This window comes from Panthera onca, chromosome C1, assembly GCF_046562875.1.
Source record: "Panthera onca isolate mPanOnc1 chromosome C1, mPanOnc1 haplotype 2, whole genome shotgun sequence".
Taxonomy (NCBI): domain Eukaryota; kingdom Metazoa; phylum Chordata; class Mammalia; order Carnivora; family Felidae; genus Panthera; species Panthera onca.
In genome coordinates, this window is record NC_138346.1 from 180431702 (window position 1) to 180455006 (window position 23305).

General features: G+C 35.9%; 1 protein-coding gene across 3 annotated transcripts in view; it reads left to right on the forward strand.

Moving 5' to 3' along the window:
* Positions 1-23305, forward strand: part of EPS15 (epidermal growth factor receptor pathway substrate 15) — a 155813-nt gene that overhangs the window by 94918 nt on the left and 37590 nt on the right. For all 3 annotated transcript variants that reach the window (XM_060625110.3, XM_078451914.2, XM_060625111.3), the window contains exons 14-20: positions 9863-10024; positions 10436-10633; positions 16937-17140; positions 18968-19084; positions 19309-19399; positions 22026-22061; positions 22958-23094. In XM_060625110.3, coding sequence (XP_060481093.2) covers positions 9863-10024; positions 10436-10633; positions 16937-17140; positions 18968-19084; positions 19309-19399; positions 22026-22061; positions 22958-23094 — 945 coding nt within the window. The remainder of the gene's footprint in view (positions 1-9862; positions 10025-10435; positions 10634-16936; positions 17141-18967; positions 19085-19308; positions 19400-22025; positions 22062-22957; positions 23095-23305) is intronic.

Genomic DNA, 23305 nt, shown 5'->3' on the forward strand with positions numbered 1-23305 from the left:
CTTACAAGAACTGATAATAAGTAGATTTCATTGTCTGTTGGTTAACTCTGATTTATACATTAATGAAGCACAGACTAAGGAATAAGATGGATAATTAAAATCTGTAAGTAATCCCAAGTCCTAGTGCTTTATTTTCTAATTTCTCTGGCAAAAGGCAATTAGCTAGAGTTATTAATTAATAGCAAAATTAAAGAACTTCACTGCTTTCTTTTTTTTTTAATTTTTTAATGTTTATTTATTTTAGAGAGAGAGAAACAGAGCGTGAGTGGGGGAGGGGCAGAGAGAGAGGGAGACACAGAATCTGAAGCAGGCTCCAGGCTCTGAGCTGTCAGCACAGAGCCTCGTGAACTGTGAGATCGTGACCTGAGCCTTAGTCGGACACTTAACCAACTGAGCCCCCCAGGTGCCCCTGAACTTCACTGCTTTCTGATCCCACTTTCTAATGTAGGCACTAATGAGAAATGTCAAAATGAAGATATCAGGAGGAAAGTAAGGGAATTTTGACCAATCAGTGAATGTCTGCCCAATCCAAACTTGATTGCTTTTCTCCATATTTATAAAGTCATAGATAGTAATTATATGAGCTCATATCTCAAGCACAGAAACCAAATTTACATGTGACCAAAGTGCAAAAGACTAGTTCTTTTTTGTTTTGCAGCTCTGTAGTCTTCCTAATACAGGTAAATTATAAAATCTGCTATGTAATTAATTTATAAATTTTTGTTTCCTGTCTATAGTCCTATGAACTACCATCTTGAAAACTTTCAGCTCAAGACTTTTTTCTTGAAAACCAAAGCAGCAATTAACTTCAAATTTTATTTCCTGAAATGATCACTGTTAACACATATGATAAACCAGCAGTCTTTCTAGTTTATCAAGTTCTAGGGAGAAATTAGACCCAAAGTAACCCAATAGGAAAAAGTTATAAAAGGCCATTCTATCTTAAATGTATATGGTTTGGGCTTTTGTTTGTTTGTTAAGGGGAGAAAGCAGACCCACATTCTTTCCTACCTTAAACTGCCTACATACAATTTTATTAAAATTTTTCTTTTGAGTAAACAAATTAGGAATGCCCTGTCATGTGTGCTTTCTTCAGTGTTGCATAGAAGTTTGTAGAAATAACCTGGTATCAGACAAACTTGAATTCAGTTTTTGATTCTGGCTCTTCATAGGTTTGTAAGTAAGTGATTTAATCACTACATATTAGTTTTCTATTCTGTAACATGGGATAATAAAAATACCAAACACTTAAAGTTGCTGTAGGAATAAAATGAAATGATGCAGTTACGGGGCCTCACAGAGTGATTGGTACCAGGTAAAATTTCAGTAAATGTTCTGATTAGTAGTAGTATTCTATACCCTACTGTCATCTCCTTATTATCTATCCCTCCTTTATTGTCAAGCTCTTCCTCCTCTGACTCCTATGTTTATTTAGGGCTATCTGCACACAGGACTCACCAATTTGAAAATACCTTGTTTTTGTTGTTTTTGTTTTTTTCTGCAATTGCTGCCACTTTAGCTACCAACCTGGTTTCATTCCTTTCCTTCCTTCCTTCCTTCCTTCCTTCCTTCCTTCCTTCCTTCCTTCTTTCCTTCCTTCTTTCCTTCCTTTTCTTTGTGTGGCCATTTTTTCCCTCTTTCTAGCCTTTCAGTAATCCTGTTTAGTATGCTGTTTACCTGTACCAGTGTGCTTTAATTTTTCTTCCCAGAACTGAGAATAATCATATGACCCAATCTATTGGCCTTTCCTTCATTGGTTCCTGCTTTCTTGAATTGTGCTCTCTGAGATATTCTCCTGCCTCACTGACCCCTTCCTTTCTGTTGCCTTTGCGGAGATTGACTGATACATATGCTCCCACCTTGTTTCCTTCCTTTTCCATGCCGCCTATCATCCATATGCTGGTGACTCCCAAATATTTATCAAGCTCTCTGCTCTCCAGCTTCACATCTCCAGTTAGACATTTTGGTGTTTATCATTTTGAAGTCAGTGTGTCTGAAATGAGTCTCATTTTGTTGAAAAAAAAAATTGGCTTCAATTTTAGACTCTCCTATTTCTATCAGTGTTTTCTTTCTCATTATTGCCACCCTTATTACCTAACATCTGAAATTTTGAAGTCAGATCATAAGTGCTCTTCTTGCCCATCTTCTTCTTGCTTTTCTTCCTAAACCAATTTTAGTATCATGACTCTCAGATGTGAAAATCTTTACTGCTGCCCACTGCCGTGGTTAATGATCGGAGGATGTCGTATCTCATGGGTATATTGGAGGTAGAAAAAAAAAGATGAGATACAAATCCTCCTCCTGCACTACTTGGTTTTTTGTTTTTGTTTTTTTATTGTCTGCCTCTAAACTATGTGCCCTACATATTCTCTTATTTCCACACTTACATCTTTTGTTGTGGTGATCTAGAATGTTCCCTATCTCCCTGCTTATGTGAATTATCTCCCTGCCTGTGCCTTAAAGCCCAGCTCAAATCCCACCACTTGTCTAAATAAAACTTTTCCTTCTCTGTCCCTTAGTCTACATCAGTATTTCCTTGTCGGAACTCCCAGAGGAGTGTGTATTCAGTTTTTATGGTATGTCCGGTATGTTACCTTATTATGCTAGTGTAGTGTGTATGATTCAGTATCTTCCAGCCTCTCTTGTAAACTCCTTAAGCTAAGAAATTGTACCTTGGAACAAATCTTTCAGTATAGTTGGTATTATTAGATAGAGATAAATTTAAGAAAGCTGTTGACAAAAGAAATGAATAAACTTCAGTTTTATGCATAAAATTTAAAAATAGGACAAGACACACCCAGAAATCATAGAAAGGATTGGGAGCATGGTAGGTATCAAACAGTCAGATTTTTCCATAGAGTTCATACTTGTTTATGCTATGCTCATGCAAAAGAAGCTCCCACTTATACTTTATCAATAAAGGTTCAGTAATTGATAGTAATTGTCCATTTTTCTTCATTTTAATCACTTAGTATTTTTTTTTCTTAGATGAAGAGGAAGGACTTATTTTGGTTGGAAGTAAAATTAGATACATGAGCTCAACATTCTTTTCCTAGCGATAATGCTCTTAGAACATGCTGGGAAGCATATGATTGGGAAATAAAGGCAGGCTGTTGATGAGGTTTCTAACACCCACCTACTTTAATAGACTGCCTTTCTGTTCTTTGACCTAAACGTCTTGCTCTACAGTTGATAACTTTTTTATATTAAGAATACTCCTGGGGCACCTGAATGGCTCAGTTGGTTAAGCGTCCAACTCTTGATTTTGGCTCAGGTCATGATCTCATGCACGGTTCATGAGTTTGAGCCCCACAGTGCTATAAGCACAGAGCCTGTTTGGGATTTTCTCTCTCTCCCTTGCTTTCTGTCCCTCCCCTGCTTGCGTGCGCTCTCTCTCTCTCTCTCTCTCTCTCGGTGGCTCAGTCGGTTAAGTGTCCTACTCTTGATTTCAGCTCAGGTCATGATCTCACAGTCTGTGAGTTCAAGTCCCATATTGGCTCTGCACTGACAGTGCGGAGCCTGGTTGGGATTCTCTCTCTCTGTCCCTCCCGCTTATATGTGTGTGGGGGGGGGGGGGGGGGTGTGTGTGTGGGTGTGTGTGCGTCCACACTCTCTCTCTCTTTGTCTCTCTCTCAAAATAAAAAATAAAATAAAATAAAATAAAAAAGAATATTCCTGGGGTGCCTGGGTGGCTCAGTTGGTTAAGAATCCAACTCTTGATTTTGGCTCAGGTCATGATCTCACAATTTGTGGGATCGAGCCCTGTGTAAGGCTCCATAAGGACAGCATGCGGCCTGCTTGGGATCCTCTGTCTCCCTGTCTCTTTCCCTCTCTCTCCCTCTCTCTCTCAAAATAAATAAATAAACTTAAAAAAGAATACTCCTATAACTTCCATTTTGAAAATTAGGCCAACATAATGAATGTACCTGATTATTTCTAGTTTTGGATTAGTCTATAGAATTTTTAAAAGTAATTCAATAGCATTTTTATAAGATTTCCAAAATATGTAAAATTCCCCCTGTTCTCTTTAATAATTCTTCTTCAGGTATAGATATTCTAGTATAAATACATGTCTGTATATATGCTTTGGGGTTTTTAAGTAAGTGTTTTATTCATAAGTTAGTGCTATCTTTGTTTATATTTTGCTCTATTTTATATGAAACAGATGCAAAAGTATTCATGTTGTTAACACTTTGTAGGCTTGTTTGTTTGTTTATTTATTTATTTTTAAGGTTTTTCTTTATTTTGAGAGAGAAAGCACCAGCAGGGAGGGGGAGAGAGAGAGGAGAGAACAAGAATCCCAAACAGGTTCCACACTGCCAGCAGGGAGCCTGATGTGGGGCTCTAACTCACAAACCCTGAGATCATGACCTGAGCTGAAGACAGACACTTAACTGACTGAGCCACCCAGGTGCCCCAATACTTCTTAGGTTAATACTGAAGTTCCTTCTTCAGTTGTGCAACTGACTTGAGTTGCTAAAATGAATTGTTTTAATCTTTTAATATAGCAAAGAGTTTTTATTTATTTGTTTAAATTCTCTTTTCACTACCTTTGTAGCACTTCATGGGATATAGAAGGATGGGAATGAGTTTATCATTTTCAGTACCTTGTGTGATTTCTAGAAAACAGGACATTTTCCTTGAAAGTTCTTTTTAAATAAAGCCAAGATACCTTCCCTGATGAGGAACCTTTGATGTGACTGCTTTGGTATTTTTCTAAAACAAACCTTGGCACTGTGTTACTGTAGTTTTGTTCACTCCATTCTTGCCATTCTCTAATTGCTGCTATTCTCCTTTCTTCTGTTGATGGAACAGATAGGCAAGTAGAGCATGATCACGGAAAGTAGAGCATAACTAGGAAGGCTTCTGCAAATGTCTTTAGTCACTTACTTCATGGGATGGCATTTGATAGTGCTGAGGTTGTGCACAGAGGAGGATTTTCCCAAAGGGCTACCCTAAAGTTAAGAGTCAGTTATCCTAGTTTAGTGGAAGATACTGTTTGTTAGGAGAGCCTGCCACTGCCCTGGTTGAGGGTGAGGTGGGGGTTTGGAGGGGTGAGGGGTGGGTAAGGATCCTTGGGAGATGTGTATCTGTTACCTTCACAGATGTGTATCTGTTACCTACACAGATGTGTATCTGTCACCTTTTGCAGTGAAATTTGATTCTTATTCTTGTAGTGTGTATGTTTGCATCTGTTCATTTTGCTTTTGTGCAAATTAATCATTTTAAATCTGCTTACTGAAAAAGTAGATGCTTTTGTGTATGAGCTAGTGTTGGAATTTTTTAAGAGATCTTTTATCATACTTAGAAATAGACATGGAGAAACATTAATTATAATTAGTTTTGATGTGGACATCTATCCAGCTTAGATACTAATGTGAGGTATTTTCTCAGTAACCTTTCCCTTGGAGGTCTATACTTTTATGTTACTAAGTGGCTTTTTACTGCAGCTAAGAAGTGAGGCTGGGAAATTTAAGTGACTTTGTTTGCTCCGTGGAAGAGAAAGGTCAAGAATGAGTAAATATTATATTGGCTTGTTTATTCCCTTTCCTCTTGCATAAATTTGTCTTCTAAGGGTGTATTCAAAGTGGCTCACTAAAAATGCTAGTTTTGAAAAATAGTTCAGTTTATTAAAGGAAACCAGTATTAATCCTACTATTGGTAGCTTTTACATAAAAATTCAGTCACATCTGAATATATTTTCTTTAACGTTTATTTATTTTTGAGACAGAGAGAGACAGAGCATGAACGAGGGAGGGTCAGAGAGAGGGAGACACAGAATCTGAAACAGGCTCCAGGCTCTGAGCTGTCAGCACAGAGCCCAACGCGGGGCTCAAACTCACGGACCGCGAGATTGTGACCTGAGCCGAAGTCGTTCGCTCAACCGACTGAGCCACCCAGGCGCCCCTACATCTGAATATTTTTATACTGGTGTGAAACCACCAGAGGTATATGATACTTAAACTGCAAACTTGACATTTTTGGATTATGAAAGTAATATTGGTCCATAATTTATAAAATATAGAAAAATATAAAAAGAAAAAGCTCTACAATTTCAGCGAGAGCCATTGTTAACATTTTGCTGTATTTTTAATGAATATACATAAATGGTTTTATATTTATTTGTGATTATACTGTACATGCCTTTGTATTTAGCTTTTAAAAATTAACATTAGGTCCTAGACATTTTCTTACATTACATGACCCTTTTAAGGTAAATTTTGTTTTTAATTAGATTCATAATAAAAGTAGAGACATCAAAATTATATCTATTTATAACATCCAGGTATTATTAGAGATGAAGTCCAAGATTTGGTGTGGGTGGGGGGTGAGGGGGGAGGCAGGAGGTTGAGAGAGGTTGGGAACTTAGAGTGTTTGAGGATGGGAGTAGGTAACAGATATTTTTTCCTTTTCCCATTTTTAGTTAAGGGGAAAAAGAAAAAAGATTTTTTCCACAGGATTCTTAAAAAATGCTTTTTAGGCCAGCATATCATTATATATAAACTATATAATAATAACTTTATAACCAAAGTAAGGTATTTATGATGGATTATATTCTCAAATCAGTAAAATTACTTTAGAGCTGCAGGTGGCATTTAAAAAATATTTTATAATTGACTTATAAGAAATTTTCAATCCACTGTAGTTTTTCAAGTTACTGTGTTAAAGTGAACCTGCCTTCCTGAAGAGTAAGCATATAGGGTCACCTGGGTGGCTCAGGTGGTTGAGCATCCCACTCTTACTTTTGACTCAGGTCATGATATGACAGTCTGTGGGATTGAGCCCCATTTTGGCTCCAGGATGATCATGGAACCTGTTTGAGATTCTCCCATTCTCTCCCTCTGCCCCTCTCCCGAACTTGCGTACTCTCTCTCTTTTAAAAAAAATAATAGTACATAATATTATGTAAAAAAGCACAAATATAAACGCTTAAAAATGTAAGAAAGGTATATGTTATAGTAAAATGCTAAAGCAGTAAAGATTATTTCCACATACAGTAATGGAGATTTTAAATGTCAGATCAGTCTTGGTCTATAGACTATAAAAATATTGAACCAGTACAGAAACTTAAGTGGTATTTTAACAAAAACCATTTATTAGGTCAGTTTGAGGCTACTATTAATATTTACTTATAGTTTAAATACAGGGTGAAGCTTTTCACAGCATGTTAAAAGAACATAAAATCCTTTCTTTCTATCAACCTCAGGCACATTTTCCAATAGTTTCTCCCAGGTACTAGAAACTTTGTGATAGTTACAAATCATTGTTTAATCATCTGGAATGTGCTAGCATTATACTAGATTGTGGAACCTCAAAGAAAGGTGAGACATTGGTTTTGTCCTTCAGCAGCTTATTATTTAGAGGTAACTATAATACAGTGTAGTAAGTGTGGTAATAGAGGTTAGGTACAAACTGCTGTAAGAACATAAGTAAAGGAAGCTCAAGGTGAGTCCGAGGAGATTAAATTTGACTGGGCTTTGAAGAATGAATAGTGTTTCCAGATAATCATGGTATGGAAGGGCACTCAAGGAAGAAGAAATGGCTTAGGCAAAAGGCACAGGGACATTGAAGTATATTGTGTCTTGGAGAAAGAAGATGGTGTATTGAGGCTGGGGCACTGGTGAATATAAGGAAAAGAGGGTAGTAGAAGAGAAAGGATAACGTGGGGCCCAGAATTAAAGGTTCTAATGTACCTTGCAGGCAGTTTTACTTTATCCCACAGATAAGAGGGAGCCATTATGTATTTTATAGCAGAGTGACTAAAGAACTCTTCTTTACAATGAATTGTTTTCTTAAGAAAGTTGGACATGTGTAATAGGAAGAAACAAAGGCAGAAAAATAAAGCATGAGTCAAGGAAAGGACAATGAAAACTAGCATGTATTTATTGAGGGCCAATGCCAGGTGCATATCTAAAACAACATCTTCATTTTGAGTATGGTTCAGTTAATAGTATAGGCAAGGTTAAAAATTTAGGCATGAAAAAATATTAGGCATTCTGGGAAATTGATGATAAAATACTAGTGGAGCTTACCATTACGAATCTATGATCACATAGACTCATGGAATTTACGCACAAGAAGGGTTTCATGATCATCTATTGTGTTGGCCCTTTTAAAGGAACTTTTTAAAGAAAGCAGCATGATAGTAGTTGCACTTTTAGATTAATCAGTTGGTTGAGAAAATATAAGTAAAAATCAGTTATTAAAAGCATTGTTCAATGTTTTATTTAATCACCCAAGCATCTACATGTATTTAAGAAATAGTGGTGTACTAGTGAAAGTTTAATCTGTAGACACTGTGTATAGCTTAGTGATTAAGAGCTCAGACTCTAGAATCAGAACCTAGTTTGAATCCATCACCTGTTAACTGTAACTTTGGACAAGTACTTGCCCATCTCTGCCTCAGTTTTCTCATTTGTAAAATGTGATTAACAATAGTACCTACTTCATAGGTCAGTCATATGGATTATAAATGAATTCATGTATGTAAGGAGCCTGGACCAATACCTAGCACATTATAAGGGCTATTGTAGACGTCCTTGTTTTGTATAAATCGTGTGTAATTCAGAACCTTCTAAGTTTTTCTTTTGTTGTTCTTAGATTCTTACTCTGATGAATGATTGTTGGGGTCTTTGAACAGTATGTTAGTAAAAAGATATCATTATTTTTAGGGGTGCATGAATGGTTCTCCATATCCAGAATAGACAAAGCTTTTAGAGATGGAAAGTAGATTGGTGGTTGCCTAGGGCTGGGGATATTGGGAAGGAAATAGAGAGTGACTTGCTAGTGGGTATGGGGTTTCTTTTTGGGGCAATGAAAATGTTCTAAAAGAAATTGTGATGGTTGCACAGCTCTGTAAAGGTACTAAAAACCATTGAATTGTACACTTTAAATGGGTGAGTTGTTCAGTATATTTATCTTAGTAAAGCTGTTCTAGAAAATGAATAAAATTATTGGTATATATGAAGGAGACTTAGGGAAGGGAGGTGGTTGTAATGGTACTGGCGATGCTTGATGAGGAAGGCCTCACTGAGAAGGTTATGGTTGAGCAAAGACTTGAAAGAGATGAGGGACTGAGCCATATGGATACCTGGGGGGAGAACTTTCTAGGAAGAAGGGGTAATCAGTGGAAGATCTTGAGAGGAACCTGTTGGAGGAGCAGCAGTGAGGCCTAGAGTGGCTGAGCAAGGGAGAGTGCAGTAGGAAACGAAGTTGAGAGATATAGGGCACCGTGAGGACTTTTTATAGAAAGGGAGATGGGGAGTCAATGCAGAGTTTTGAGTAGAGGAGTGACTCATCTGACACAGGTTTTTAACAGTGGCTGATGTGCTGAAAATAAACTGTAGGTAGCCTGGGTGGAAGCAGGGAAACCAGTTAGAAGGCAGCAATCCAGGAGGAGATAATAGTGACCTGGACCAAGGTAGAGGAAAAAAAATGGTCAGTTTGAATATATTCTGAAGGAAGAAGCAGTAAGATTTGCTGACGATGGAGATGAGATGTGAGAGAAAGAGAAGAGTCAAAGAAGATGCTGCTCTTTTTGGCCAGAGAAACTGAGGGGGAAGACTGAAGATAAAGCAGATTTGGGGGGTGGAAATGCCAGGAGTTCTGTTTTTGACATGTTCAAGAAGTTCATCGGACATCGAAGGACAGATTTGAGTAAGCAAATTGGATTTTAAAACCTGGAGTCTAGGGAAGAAATCCTCAAGTAAAGACCGTATTTAAAGCTAGGATTCCTCCAATCCACCAACATAATATGCTGAATAAGATGAGACTTTATTTTCCCTTAAGGTAATCTTTTAAAAATTGTTAACCTTCCCCTCTCTCCAAAGATAATAAATATGTTAATTTTCTTGTATTTCAGGATCTTCAAGATGAAGTTCAAAGGGAGAATACTAATCTGCAAAAATTACAGGCCCAGAAACAGCAAGTACAGGAACTCCTTGATGGACTAGATGAGCAGAAATCCCAGCTGGAGGAGCAACTGAAGGAAGTTAGAAAGAAATGCGCTGAGGAGGCCCAGCTGGTAAAGTGGCCATTTGCTGCTGTCTGTATCCATACCTTGGTTGCTTTTCCTGGTGTAAGATGGGAACATGCTTTGCTTATTATTGTTGTTGCTGTTGTTGTTAGGTGGCAATCTAATCAACAGTTGGGGCACATGAAGGAGTTGGAGCACTGTTCATCCGGAAATTACAGGCCCTCTTTAGGGGAAAGAGGGCCCTTAATGTACTACTTTTCTAAATTTTAGCTGAAAGTATGGTACCTATACCTTCAAGTTCCCTCTATTCATCCCCTAATTGCGCTTTTCTACCAAAAATATAAACTTCAAAAAACACCACAGTAGTAAACTAAACAAATAAACATATTTGCATTATGGAACATTTTAATGACATCTCTTTTTTATCTCTCTTTCTTCTCATTCACTTCCATGTGATAGATCTCATCCCTGAAAGCTGAATTGACTAGTCAAGAATCACAGATCTCCACTTACGAGGAAGAGCTGGCCAAAGCTAGGGAGGAGCTGAGTCGCTTACAGCAAGAAACGGCAGAATTGGAGGAGAGTGTGGAGTCAGGGAAGGCTCAGCTCGGACCTCTTCAGCAGCACCTCCAAGATTCACAACAGGAAATCAGTTCAGTAAGTCTTTGTGACAGCGAGAAACATGCTCAAACGGGGCCTCACCATATCCTCTTAGTGAATAATACTTGTGTTCCTTTACCCTCTGCCTAGTTTATTATTCATTTTTCATTAATTTTGTACAAATAGGTTTTTTGTTGCCTGTCATAAATTAAGACTGTTATACATCGTGTATCTGATTATTATCATTGGAGTCCTGGTTAAGAGTATGGGTTTTGTGGTTACATGGTTTAGGTTTAAGTGCTGTCTCTGCCACTTAACTGTGTGAATTACCTTAGTATCAGATTCCTTATCTTTGCAATTAGAAAATTAACAGTACTTCTACCTTTTAGGTCTGTTGTAAGGATTAAATGCAATGTAAAGGCTTAAATAACTGTGAGACATTTTAGCGTAGTGTTTGGTACATAAATGCTTGCTAACTGTTGCTTATTTTTGTAAATAACAAAATTTACAAAATTGGGATTCTGATCTTAAAACCAGTTTTGCTCATTTGGAGACCTTTATTTTTTTTATTAGAAAATTGTTCTTTGTATAGATAAACGTGCCATGTTGTGTGAGTCCAGAGTATAGACCTTTTGCTTTGTTTTTTTCTGGGCTTCCCTCTGTGGAGAATAGTATTTTGTAGAATGATAGTAAGATGGTTAGTTAGGAGCAGAGAGATCATGTAGCTCATTCCTTTCATTTTGAATTTGAACCAGCTAAAGCCAAGGAACATTAAGCAACTCACCTATGGTTACATAGCCTTTAAAAAGGAGCCACAGCCTAGAATGCAGATATTCTAACATGTAGTCCAGTGTTCTCAGTTAATTATTATGTATAATGAAGCCCTACCCTTAATATATTTCCTTCCCCTCTCTTGTAGGTGAATACCTGCTCACTCATCTTGCAAGACATAGCTTAACTTCTTATTTCTTTATAGCATTTTCTGAACCCTGCCTTTATTGGACTCGACTTCTGTTACGGCATTCATAACATTTTCCCCTAAATATTTGTTTCTGTGTCTGTCTCCCCAAGCAGACTGAGCTTTTTGGTCTAGAAACTTACACATTTTTTTCTGTCATCATTTAGCGTAGTTCTTATCCCAGTATAGGTACTCAATATACAGGTAACCCAAAAGAATGCTATCCTAGTGAGACTGCTACCAACTGAATGAATATTCTTTAAAATAATTTTCTTCTTTGAGTTTTTTTTAAAATTGGTTTTTTGAGGTATAATTTACATACCATAAAATTCACAGCTTTTAAGGGTACATACAATTCAGTGATTTTCAGTAAATTTAGAATTGTTCAAACATCACAATCCAGTTTTAGAACATCTCTATCACTTCTAAAAGATCCCTTGTGCCCATCTGTGTGAGTCCCCACTTCTACCCCTAAGTAATTACTAATCTGCTTTCTATTTCTATAGATTTGCCTTTTTGAGCACTTCATGTAGATGAAATCAAACACTGTGCAGCCTTTTTCATGTGGTTTCCTTCACAGGCATAATGTTTTTGAGGCTCATCTGTGTTGTAGCATGTATCAACATTTATTTCATTGTGTATTTATAAAGTATTTTGTTTATCTATTCACTGATTAATGGGCATTTGGATTCTTTCTGCTTGTTGGCTATTATGAATAATGCTGCTATGAACATTTGCATACAATTCTTCATATGGACATGTGTTTTCCTTTCTCCTGGATATGGAATAGTTGGTTATATTGTGAAGTTCTGATTAAATTTTTAAAAAATTTTTTTTTTTTTTTTTTTTTTTTTTTTTTTAACTTTAGGAGCACCTGGGTGGCTCAGTTGGTTAAGTGTCCGACTTTGGCTCAGGTCATGATCTCGCAGATCATAAGTTCGAGCCCCACATTGGGCTCTGTGCTGATGGCTCAGAGCCTGGAGCCTGCTTCAGATTCTGTGACTCCTTCTCTCTCTGTCCCTCCCCACTTGTGCTCTGTCTCTCTCAAAAACAAATAAACATTAAAAAAAAATTTTTTTAAACTTTAAATTGCCAAACTGTTTTCCAAAGTCACTGTACCATTTCACATTCCCACTAGCAATATATGAGGGTTCCAGTTTCTCCACAATGTTAACAACACTTTATTGCCTACCTAACTGATTATAATTGTTCTAGTGTGTGTGAAGTGGTGTCCCATAGTTTCTAATTTGCATTTTTCTAATGACTAGTGATGTTAAGCATCTTTTCATGTGCTTATTAGCCATTCGTAAATCCTCTTGGATGAAATGTCTGTGTAAGTCTTTTGACCATTTTAAAAAATTGGATTGTCTAATTATTATGAAATTACAAGCATTTAAAAAAATATATTTTGGATATAGGTTCTTTATCAGATATTTGATTAGCAAATAATTTCTCCCCATATCATGCTTGTCTTTTCATTTTCTTTGAGGTTTTTGAAAGGAGACTTTTTTCAAAGGAAGGAACATAAATGAGAAAAGTAGAAAGGACTCTGGATATTATAAATTATTACCGAGAAAATAAAAACAGTATTTATGAGCAAGGAAAATAATCTCAGCAAAATATTCTACCAAGTGTGCCAGAAGATATTTGGGATCTGTGGAAGGAATTATATCCTTGCATCTGATCTCCAAACCTTAAAAACAAACATACCAGGGGCACCTGTCTGGCGCAGTCAGTAGAGCATGGGACTCTTGATCTTGGGGTCATAAGTTCAAGCCCCATGTTGGGTGTAGAGTTTACTTAAAAAATAAAAATAAATAAAAAATAAATAAAAAAGGAAAGAACAAACATAGCAATTTCTTACATTTGACTGAGTGACTTGTGTCTTTCCCACAAAGGGCAGTATTTTCCCATGGGTCTATAAAAATGAAAATCCAGTTGTAAATTTTCCTGCGGTTTTAATTGCCCTTTAAAGCCAGACAGCTTTTCTGGTAAAAGGAATAATTGAAGAAAAATTTTCTGATTTGCTGAATTTTCATCTTCTTACCTTGTATTTATGGTAAGAAAAAGCAAAGAACCTCTGGCTTTAAGTCTATGTATCTTACTTACATGATACATACTATTTTAATCTATGTGTTTCTGGCATTCTGATAGAGCTTGTGTTAGTTGTGTGATTTTTTTTCTCTATATCCTCTAAGTTTATGCAGAGACTAAGAAAGAAGAGAGTTGCGTGAGAGAGCGAGACACGGGAAAGCCTAGTTTTGTTCAAGATTTTATTGTCTCAGAAGTAATTATAAAGAATAAATTGTCCTACATAGAACTCTTTGATTGGCAAGTATTTCCACATACTGCTTCATCTATATGATGGGTATTTAAGGTTTGAAAATTCTTTTATTTATTTATTCATTCATTCATTCATTCATTTATTTTTAAGTTTTTTATTTAAGTCACTTCTACACCCAACATGGGGCTCGAACTCACAATCCTGAGATCAAGAGTCACATGCTTTTCCAACTAAGCTAGTTAAGTACCCCAAGGTTTTAAATTTTAGACTGTAAAGGTGTAGTGGGTATTGAAATTTATTTAATGGTCATGATAAAATTCTTTTAAAAAATGAAATAAAGCAAGAGTGTCCTGAAGCGTTCAAAGCTTTTGAGTCTTTAGTGCTGCTAATCACTGAGGTGTTCATTATTTCAGACTCCATGAAGCCGACCCAACTTGACATCCACTGATAACTGGAAGCGAATAAATGTCATCTTATCGCTCCTCAAATGCTTGCAGCCTGGTGTGTTAAAATAATTTTGTGAGCTTTAGGAGGTTCAGTCAGGAACAAGAAAAAAGTCAGAAATGGGAAAATATAGAGGAGATATTGGGCAGCTCTGAAGCAGATGGACAAGGGGAGAGCTGTGCCTCTGGTCCCCACGGAAAACATCTCCCTGGCCTGTATAGTCAGTGATTGTGCCCAACTCAGTGAGAAACACTGCCTTACCCATAAACATAAAATTGTTTTATCCAAATAGCATAAAATTGTTTTATACATGCACATTTGTTCTCCTCATATACATTGCAAGTATTTAATGTATAAAAGATCAAATTAACTGTTGTTAATAATGGAGCACTGCACTATGTACATTTGTAAAAATAGCAAGTGAGAAGTCTGATAATTCTACCTCCTGGAGAAAAACAATGTTTGCAGTATGGTATCTTTTTAGAATTCTGTCTGCACATGGATGCACCTGTCTTTGTGTGCCTGTGCATTCATATATATACTTATACCGGTTGTTTTTGTTTAGAAAAAATAAAGACATACTTTGTATTTGAAAAAATGAATACAAATAAAAATGAAATAAGACAGAATAGAAAACATCAGGGTGCATTACATGGCATAAGGATAAGTACTATCATGAAATTTTTTCACAATTGTATGTGTATATATGTGTGTGTGCATGTGTGTAAATTATTTATATGGATCAGTGTATCTATATATGTGTTTATGTACATGCATATTCAAATAAATACATATATATTTACTGTGTTAGGGTGTAAAATCTATTTCTTTCTATGGATTAAAGTAAAAAAATATTTATAAGCCACAACTCAATAGCACTAGGAATATACAAGGCATATGCTATGTGTTACAAATGTGTAGTATTTTGGATTGTTAGTTTAAATTCTCAATACAGTACAGTTTGGTAGATACATATGCTTACTGATAACCCACTGTTTAAATTTATAAACACAATACTTGTGTCCATTCAATGAACATAAAAGCACTTACGGTGTACATCATTGTGCTAGATGTTGGACATACAAAGTTGATGGCAAAAGTTGTGGTCCCTGCCCACAAAGAGATCAAGGTCTTTAACTTTTTAAATGTGGAATGAATTAGTGGAAAAGAAATAGGAAAATTTAATTGGTATAATAGTGAGAAATGCAGTGTGCTAGGCACTTTTATACTCAATGTCCACTGTTTACACAGACCTTTACATTTTACAGAGTTTTTTCAAAAATTTCTGCTTCATTTAATCATCTGTGGAGATAGTTCTTACTTCATGGGTTGAGAAGTGGAAGCTTGGAGACTAAACTTTGACTAAGAGAGTTGAAGGTGATAGAGCTTGATTGACATCTGTCTCCCAGTCCAAAATAGTGTTCCTTTCTCAGCTGATGACCCTGAAAAGACCTTTGGTAAATTACAGATTCCAAAATGAGCAACTTAAAAACCTTATGCAGAAAATAAGGTTAGGGGAATTGAGACTTGATTTATGAAATGCTAATAGGTAATTTTTATGATTCCTAAAACAAAACAAAACAACCACACAACATGCTAATAAATAAAGGGAATTCCAATGTAGCATGAAAAATATATTTTATGAAAAATGGGCACTATTCAGTAAAATTCCATTCATTACTCCTTTTCACTAGAAACATATTTTTTTAATGTTTATTTATATCTGAAAGAGAGAGATACAGCGCATGAGTGGGGAGGGGCAGAGAGAGAGGGAGACACAGAATCTGAAGCAGGCTCCAGGCTCCAAGCTGTCAGCACAGAGCCCGATGCGGGGCTTGAACTCACAAACCATGAGAGCATGACCTGAGCCAAAGTTGGACACACAACTGTCTGAACCATCCAGGCACCCCAACTAGAAACATATTTTGATTCTGACCTCTCTTCAGTTTCTTTGAGATGTTTGTTAATTTATTTTTCTTTATTATAGTTGTTGGTATCAATAAGCATTTTTTTCGTGCTTCTGGTCCCAATCTTTTTCTTTCAATACTGAATATTACAGCTTATTGAATTCTGCCTCTGTGTCCCCCTATTGTCCCAGAAATATAAAGTCACTTGGATACTGAAATCCAAAATACTTTGTCCTTTATTTAACATGTTTAGAATAGCTTAGTTTTAGAGACCATTCCTAGGACTCTAGCCCATTAATAAATAATGCCAGAGCATAGGACAGTAGTTCATTTTACCTTCGTCTTCACTCCTTTCCTTCCCAATAGGAGTGTAGATGGCTCCAAACCCTTGTGTGCTCTCCCTCAACTTCCTTTATTTCTCCCATGCTTCATCACAAAATCTTCTCTTGCTCTCTTACTTTGCTATCTTTTTCCCAATACCCTGACATTTTACCCAATTATACCTAAAGGACACTAAAATGCAGATATTTGAATCAAAATTCTTGAAACTTTCAAAAGATGTACAAAAGCAAATCCATTTTTACTGGAATTTCAGGAGAACTTTCTGGGATGGATTACTGAAATCTCTAAGTCATACTGCATCCCCAGAGGATTCTCCTTAATGGAAGCAAATTTATCTTTGACTCAGTCTAAGGGTATAGCTATTTCTCTGTTGTGAGTCTTTCTAGTAATAAATTCTGTTTTGTATTTCTACTTTGTGTTGACAGATGCAAATGAAACTGATGGAGATGAAAGAGCTGGAAAACCATAATAATCAGTTAAATTGGTGCAGTAGCCCACACAGCATTCTTGTAAATGGTGCTACAGATTATTGCAGCCTCAGCACCAGCAGCAGTGAAACAGCTAACCTTAATGAGCATGCTGAAGGCCAAGGCAACCTGGAGTCTGAGCCCATACACCAGGAATCTCCAGTGAGTCTAATAGTTACATAACCTCCATAATCAACTTCAGAAGAAGAAAAGTTTTTGTTGACATCATACTTGATATAAATATGTGGCCTTGCCTCATCTAAGGACGGTTGAATTTTGTTTTTGTTTTTTTTCCCTCTAAGAGGCAGATAGTAGGTATTGATTCAGCAGTTCTAACAGTTTTAATTAGTGTAAAATATAATTTCAATCAATTAATTATAAAGTGTGTTTTCAAAACAGCTCTATAGATAGTAACTTTATAAAACATTTTTTAAGTACTCTCACCCGATGCTGAAAGTAATTCTTTATTTCATAATGTTGAGGACATTTATTTACCAGCTGTTTAGAGAGCACCAGCTATGTGCAGCAGTGCTGCTGTATTATGTGTGAGAGCTGCAGACACAAAAGACTTTAGCCCTGCCTTTAAGTAGCATACAGTCTAGTAGTGTTACACTGTGTTAAAGGGCTGTGATAAAGGAAGCACAGGATATTTAGGAAGGACAGCTTGGAGGGGGCTCAAGATTTTGTAGAGAAAGGTATACAGGTGAGCTTCAGAGTAAGAAGGGTTAAGTAAAGAAGAAGGTGCTATGTTCATGGCAGAGAAAACAGCATTTGCATAGGTATGAGATGGGAGAAAACATGCCTCATAGGGTCACAAGAAGTTCTTGAAGGCCATCTTGTGATGGTGGGGAGAGTATTGATAGGAGATGAGGCTTTCTTATAGTGGCTACCTGCATTACCTCTTTCTTAAAATAGAGATGTCTGCACCCCATTCCAAACTTGCTGAACTAGAGTTTCTGGAATGGTGCCAGGTACATATATTTTTACAAAAAAATTCCACAAGTGATTATGATGTGTACCTGGATAAAAATGACCACTTTTAGGTTACAAAGGGCTAGAGAGTAAGATATTCGGATTCATCTTGAAGCATTGGGTGATTTATTTTATTGCACTGAGTAGCCACTGAAGAATTATAAGCAAGAAGTGACATGATTGTATTTACCTTTTAGAAAATGTAGAAAATGGATTCAGGAGTGGGACTGGACACATAGATTTGTTAAGAAACTATCGGAATGGTCTGTGTGATACTGTTTTAGCCTAAACTTAAGCAGTAATTGGAGGAATGATGATGAGAAGAATACAAGCTTGAGAAATATAAAAGATATAAAATTAACAAACTGATTTTTATTTAGGCATTGCAATCTTGGATTCATTATATAATATTCTTTTAAGTACAAAAGGCAGATTACTCGGTTATCCTTCAAAAACATAGGGTGATATAAAATGGAGATTTCTGCCACTTCTTAAGCCCTTTTACCTACTGGTCAAAATCCAGAAAGCAATGGGAAACCACTGAAGAAAGTTTAACCAGAAGGGTCATGATCAGACTCACATTTTAGATCTATTATTTTGGCTACTATAAGAAGGATTGATTGGAAGGGCACATATTGGAAGCAGGAAGTCATTTGGAAGGTTTTTACAGTGAGCTAGAGACCAGAATGATGATACTATAAATGGATGATAGTGACAGTGAGGATGAAAAGGAATGGATTTGAGAAGAAGGTAGGAGGTTGACTCAGCAAGACTTGGAAGCTAGCTGGGGGATGACCAAAGGGAAGTAGTTAAGGATGACCTGAAGTTTTCTGGCCTGATTGACTTCGATACTTGATGATACCATTTTCCTAAGAAAGCTTTTAAGAGAAGAACTCATTTAATGAATATGTTCTGTTTGTCTTTTGTATTTTTTAGTATGTTTTGGTTATCCTTTGTTAGTTTCCTATGACAAGTAGAAAATACATTGTTAGTCCATGTAACATTAATATTTTGTAGGCAAGAAGTAGTCCTGAAATACTGCCTTCTGGTGTGACTGATGACAACGAAGCGGTGACTACAGCTGTTAGTGAGAAAGTTTGTTCTGAATTTAATAGTGACAGACATTCAAAAGAGGTAAAAAATAATTTTATATGTAAGTGTTCTTTTACTGGTTTTTCTGGATGGGTTATATACTGTTTTAGGCTAAGGAAAGAAAAATGTGTTAAGTGAACTTTATGACTATAGAAATATTTGTTATATTACCTTTCATTGATTTTTCATAGCATGTTATATTTTAAAATGTTACATCTTAAAACTGGTTCCTAAAACAATATTTTTTAATTTAAAATTATTTTTAGGGAGATCCATTTAATGTAGAATCAAGTTCACTGCCTGATCCAGTTGCAGATACAAACTTGGATTTTTTCCAGTCTGATCCTTTTATTGGCAGTAAGTACTCTTATTTTTATATTATGGGTTTACCAGAAAAAAAGGCTTTTTAATATATAAACTGTATAAGAATTTCATATATAAATTATATAAGAATTAGTTTTGAGAGCCTACTTATTACAACAAAAATAGAGGGGAGTAGAGATGTGATATGTTTGTACTTGCTGTATTTGTCCTCTTCAGGCAACTAACTTGTGGGACTAAGCCACTGATTATGTCTTACGAGCCTCTGATTAAGAGCATTTTTCTTCTTCAGAATAAGAATCAAAAGAAAGAGATATTATGGACCAGGAGAAGAGATTAGGTACTCTTAAGTCAACCAGCAATTTTTACTACTAAAGTGCCCACACCGTGCTTTTAAAACAGTGGAATCTATAGCAATTAGAAGCCTGATCCCTGCTCTTAAGGTGCCTAATGTGTTATTGAAGAAATAAATATAAGTTTAATAATTTAAAATACCTTATATTAATGTAAACTGTGTTATATACCACTGTGTCAAAGCTCTTTTTGCAATTTATTTCCAAATCAGTTTGTGAAACTGATAGGTCAGTTTACAACAGTTTTATTTTTATTTATTATTACTTTTTAAGTTTATTTATTTATTTAGAGAGAGAGGGGCAAGGAGGGACAGAGAGGGGGAGAAAGGATCCCAAGCAGGCTCCCCACTGTAAGTGCAGAGCCCAACATGGGGTCCAATCCCACAAACCATGAGATCATGGCCTGAGCCAAAATCAAGTTGGACGCCCAACCGACTGAGCCACCCAGGCCCCCTAAGTTTTTATTTCAAATCCAATTAGTTAATATACAGTGTAATATTAGTTTCAGGTGTAGAATTTAGTGATTCATCACTTATGTACAACACCTGGTGCTCATCACAAGTACCCTCCTTAGTCCCCATCACCTATTTAACCTATCCCCCTGACTACCTCCCCTCTGGTAACCATCAGTTTGTCCTCTATAGTTAAGAGTCTATTTCTTGGTTGGCCTCTCATTGTTTTCCCCTATAATAGTTTGTTTTGTTTCTTAAATTCCACATATGAGTGAAATCATATGGTATTGGTCTTTCTTTGACTTATTTTGCACTCCCTTGTTCCATCCACATTGTTGCAAATGGCAAGATTTCATTCTTTTTGATGGCTGAATAATATCCATGATACATATACATACATACCACATCTTTATGCATCCATCAGTCGATGGACATTTGGGCTGTTTCTCTAGTTTGGCTATTGTAGATATTGCTGCTGTAACAGGGTACATGTACCCGTTTGAATTACTATTTTTGTATTCTTTGGGTAAACTTCTTTTTTTTTAATTTTTTGAGGAACCTCCATACTGCTTTCCAGAGTGGCTTCATCAGTTTGCATTCCCACCATCACTGCAAGAGGCTTCCCCTTTCTCCACATCCTCGCCAACACCTGTTTCTTGTGTTTTTACTTGTAGCCATTCTGACAGGTGTGAGGTGATAACGCCTTGTAATTTTGATTTATATTTTCCTGAACATGAGTGATGTTGAGCATCTTCCATGTGTCTCTTAGCCAGGTGTATGTCTTCTTTGGAAAAATGTCTATTCATTTGTTCTTCCCACTCTTTAATTGGATTATTTTTGGGGGGTGTTGAGTTTTATAAGTTCTTTATAGATTGTGGATACAACCCTTCATCGGATATGTCATTTACAAGTATCTTTTGTGGAGCATATTTCTATGTCCTTATTGGCCATTTGTCTACCTTCTTTGGAGAAATTTTATTCAAATAATTTGCCCATTTTTTATTGTTTCTTTTTATTTTTGACTTCTAAGTGTTCTTCACATATTCTGAATACAAGTCCCTTATCAAATATATAATTTGCAAATACTTTCTTGTATTTTGCATTGTCTTAATTTTGATCAAGTCCTACTTATCTGTATTTTCTTTCATCACTTGTGCTTTTGATGTCATATCTAAGATCCAAAGTCATTAAGATTTACTCTTAAGTTTTCTTCTAAGAGTTTTATAGTTTTGGCTGTTACATTCAGTCTTTGATCTATTTTTAGCTAATTTTGGTATATGGTATGAGATAGGGGTCCAACTTTATTCTTTTGCATGTGGCTGTCCAGTTGTCCCAGCATCATTTGTTGAAAAGACTGTTTTCTCCATGGAATTTTCTTGGCACTCTTGTCAAATAACAAATGACCATAAATGTAAGGGTTTGTTTCTGGACTCTTTAGTTCTAGAAGAATTATTTTTTACTTCAGTGAAGCTCAGTGTCTTTGTTTCTGAACTGGTGATGGTAATACCCATCCAGTACTCTTGTGAAGAGTAGAGAATTTTGTTAGTAAAATTATTGCTGTTGTGCCTGCCTTTTCCCTTCTGTCTGTAACTTCAACTTGTGATCAAGAGTTAAGTATAATTGACTCCAGTTAAAATTAGCCTCTTTTATGAGGTATGTTAATGTTCTGCCTTTACTCTTTATTATTTTGAGTGTTTCCTAAAGGTGAATGGCATTTAGTGTTTTATCTACTTTGAGGTGGTTAATGAAAGAGACTTTGCTTTAACAAAATTTGCTTTTGTTTAAAGTTACTTTTAAGTAATGATGTCACACAGTAAATATTGTTATTGTGATTCCTACTTATTTATTTTATCACAGGTGATCCTTTTAAGGATGATCCTTTTGGGAAAATTGGTGAGTATATTTTGAGGTCTAACTTAGCTATAATTTGATTCTGCTTGATTATAAACTTAATGTTGTATTTAGAAATGAGAGATCAAAGGTAGTTATAGTAAGTGGACTTCTTTTTTATTCAATTTTTAAACTGTTACAAGGCCCCACTAAGATATTGTAGGTGCCTGGCACTTTTAGAAAGAAAGTGGTAGATGCTTGTGAATTTGCTTAATGAACTGTTAGCATTACTTTTTAAAAAATAACATTAATGTTTATATTTTGATGCTTTTAATAATACTTAGACTGATTTTTCCTTGTTCACCAAGGATTAGATGAGTATAGTGATCTGCGCTACTACAGGGTTTAGAACATTTTGTTTTCCTAAGATTACAGTGTATGAATGGGGGGAAAGAAAACATCTTAAAGAATTACTAAATATCAGGCTTTATAATATATTCTTTCCCTGGGATTTTACATTAGAATTAAAGCAAATCTTGTGTACCATTTGGTTATGCTTCCCAAACCTGTTCCAAATAAGTTTATTAGTTGAAAGACTGTATTTTTTAACCAAATCACAAAGGAATTTGTGATTCCCACTCCCCTAAAATTAGAATCACCTGCTTAGAGGAATTACTTAAACCTAGCATACAGGTAAACTTTGTGTAGTAAGTGTTGGCATTGTTGATTTGCTTTGGGTGAATGATGAACAAATAGGAAAAAGAATATTAATTCAAGCTATTTAACTAGGTGCAACTGTCTATATTTTTTTATAATCAATAATTGTATCCAAAGTACCTATTTTAGATTCTGTAGAAGTTAAAAATATCTTTTTATTAAGTCAATTATCATACCTTCAAGTGATAGGAAATTTAGTGTAGTAGTTTTTAGTCTTTCATGTATGTGCTGTGTTTTCTTAGATCCATTTGGAGGTGATCCTTTCAAAGGTTCAGATCCATTTGCATCTGACTGTTTCTTCAAGCAGTCCTCTACTGATCCTTTTGCCACTTCAAGTACCGACCCTTTCAGTGCAGCCAACAATGGCAGTAATACTTCGGTAAGTGGGTGGGTTAAAAATTGTTAAATGGATAACAAGTGCCCTAAGTGAGTTTTTGAAATACACAGTGATGAAAGGATCCTCTTTTAGATTACTTCTGATGGGCTATGTAAAAAATCAGTCTCATCCAATCCATCTAGTTTTGGGTTCAGACTGGCATTTCACAGTTTTATCACACAGTGGAATTGTCTGGAGTAACTTATTTCATTGA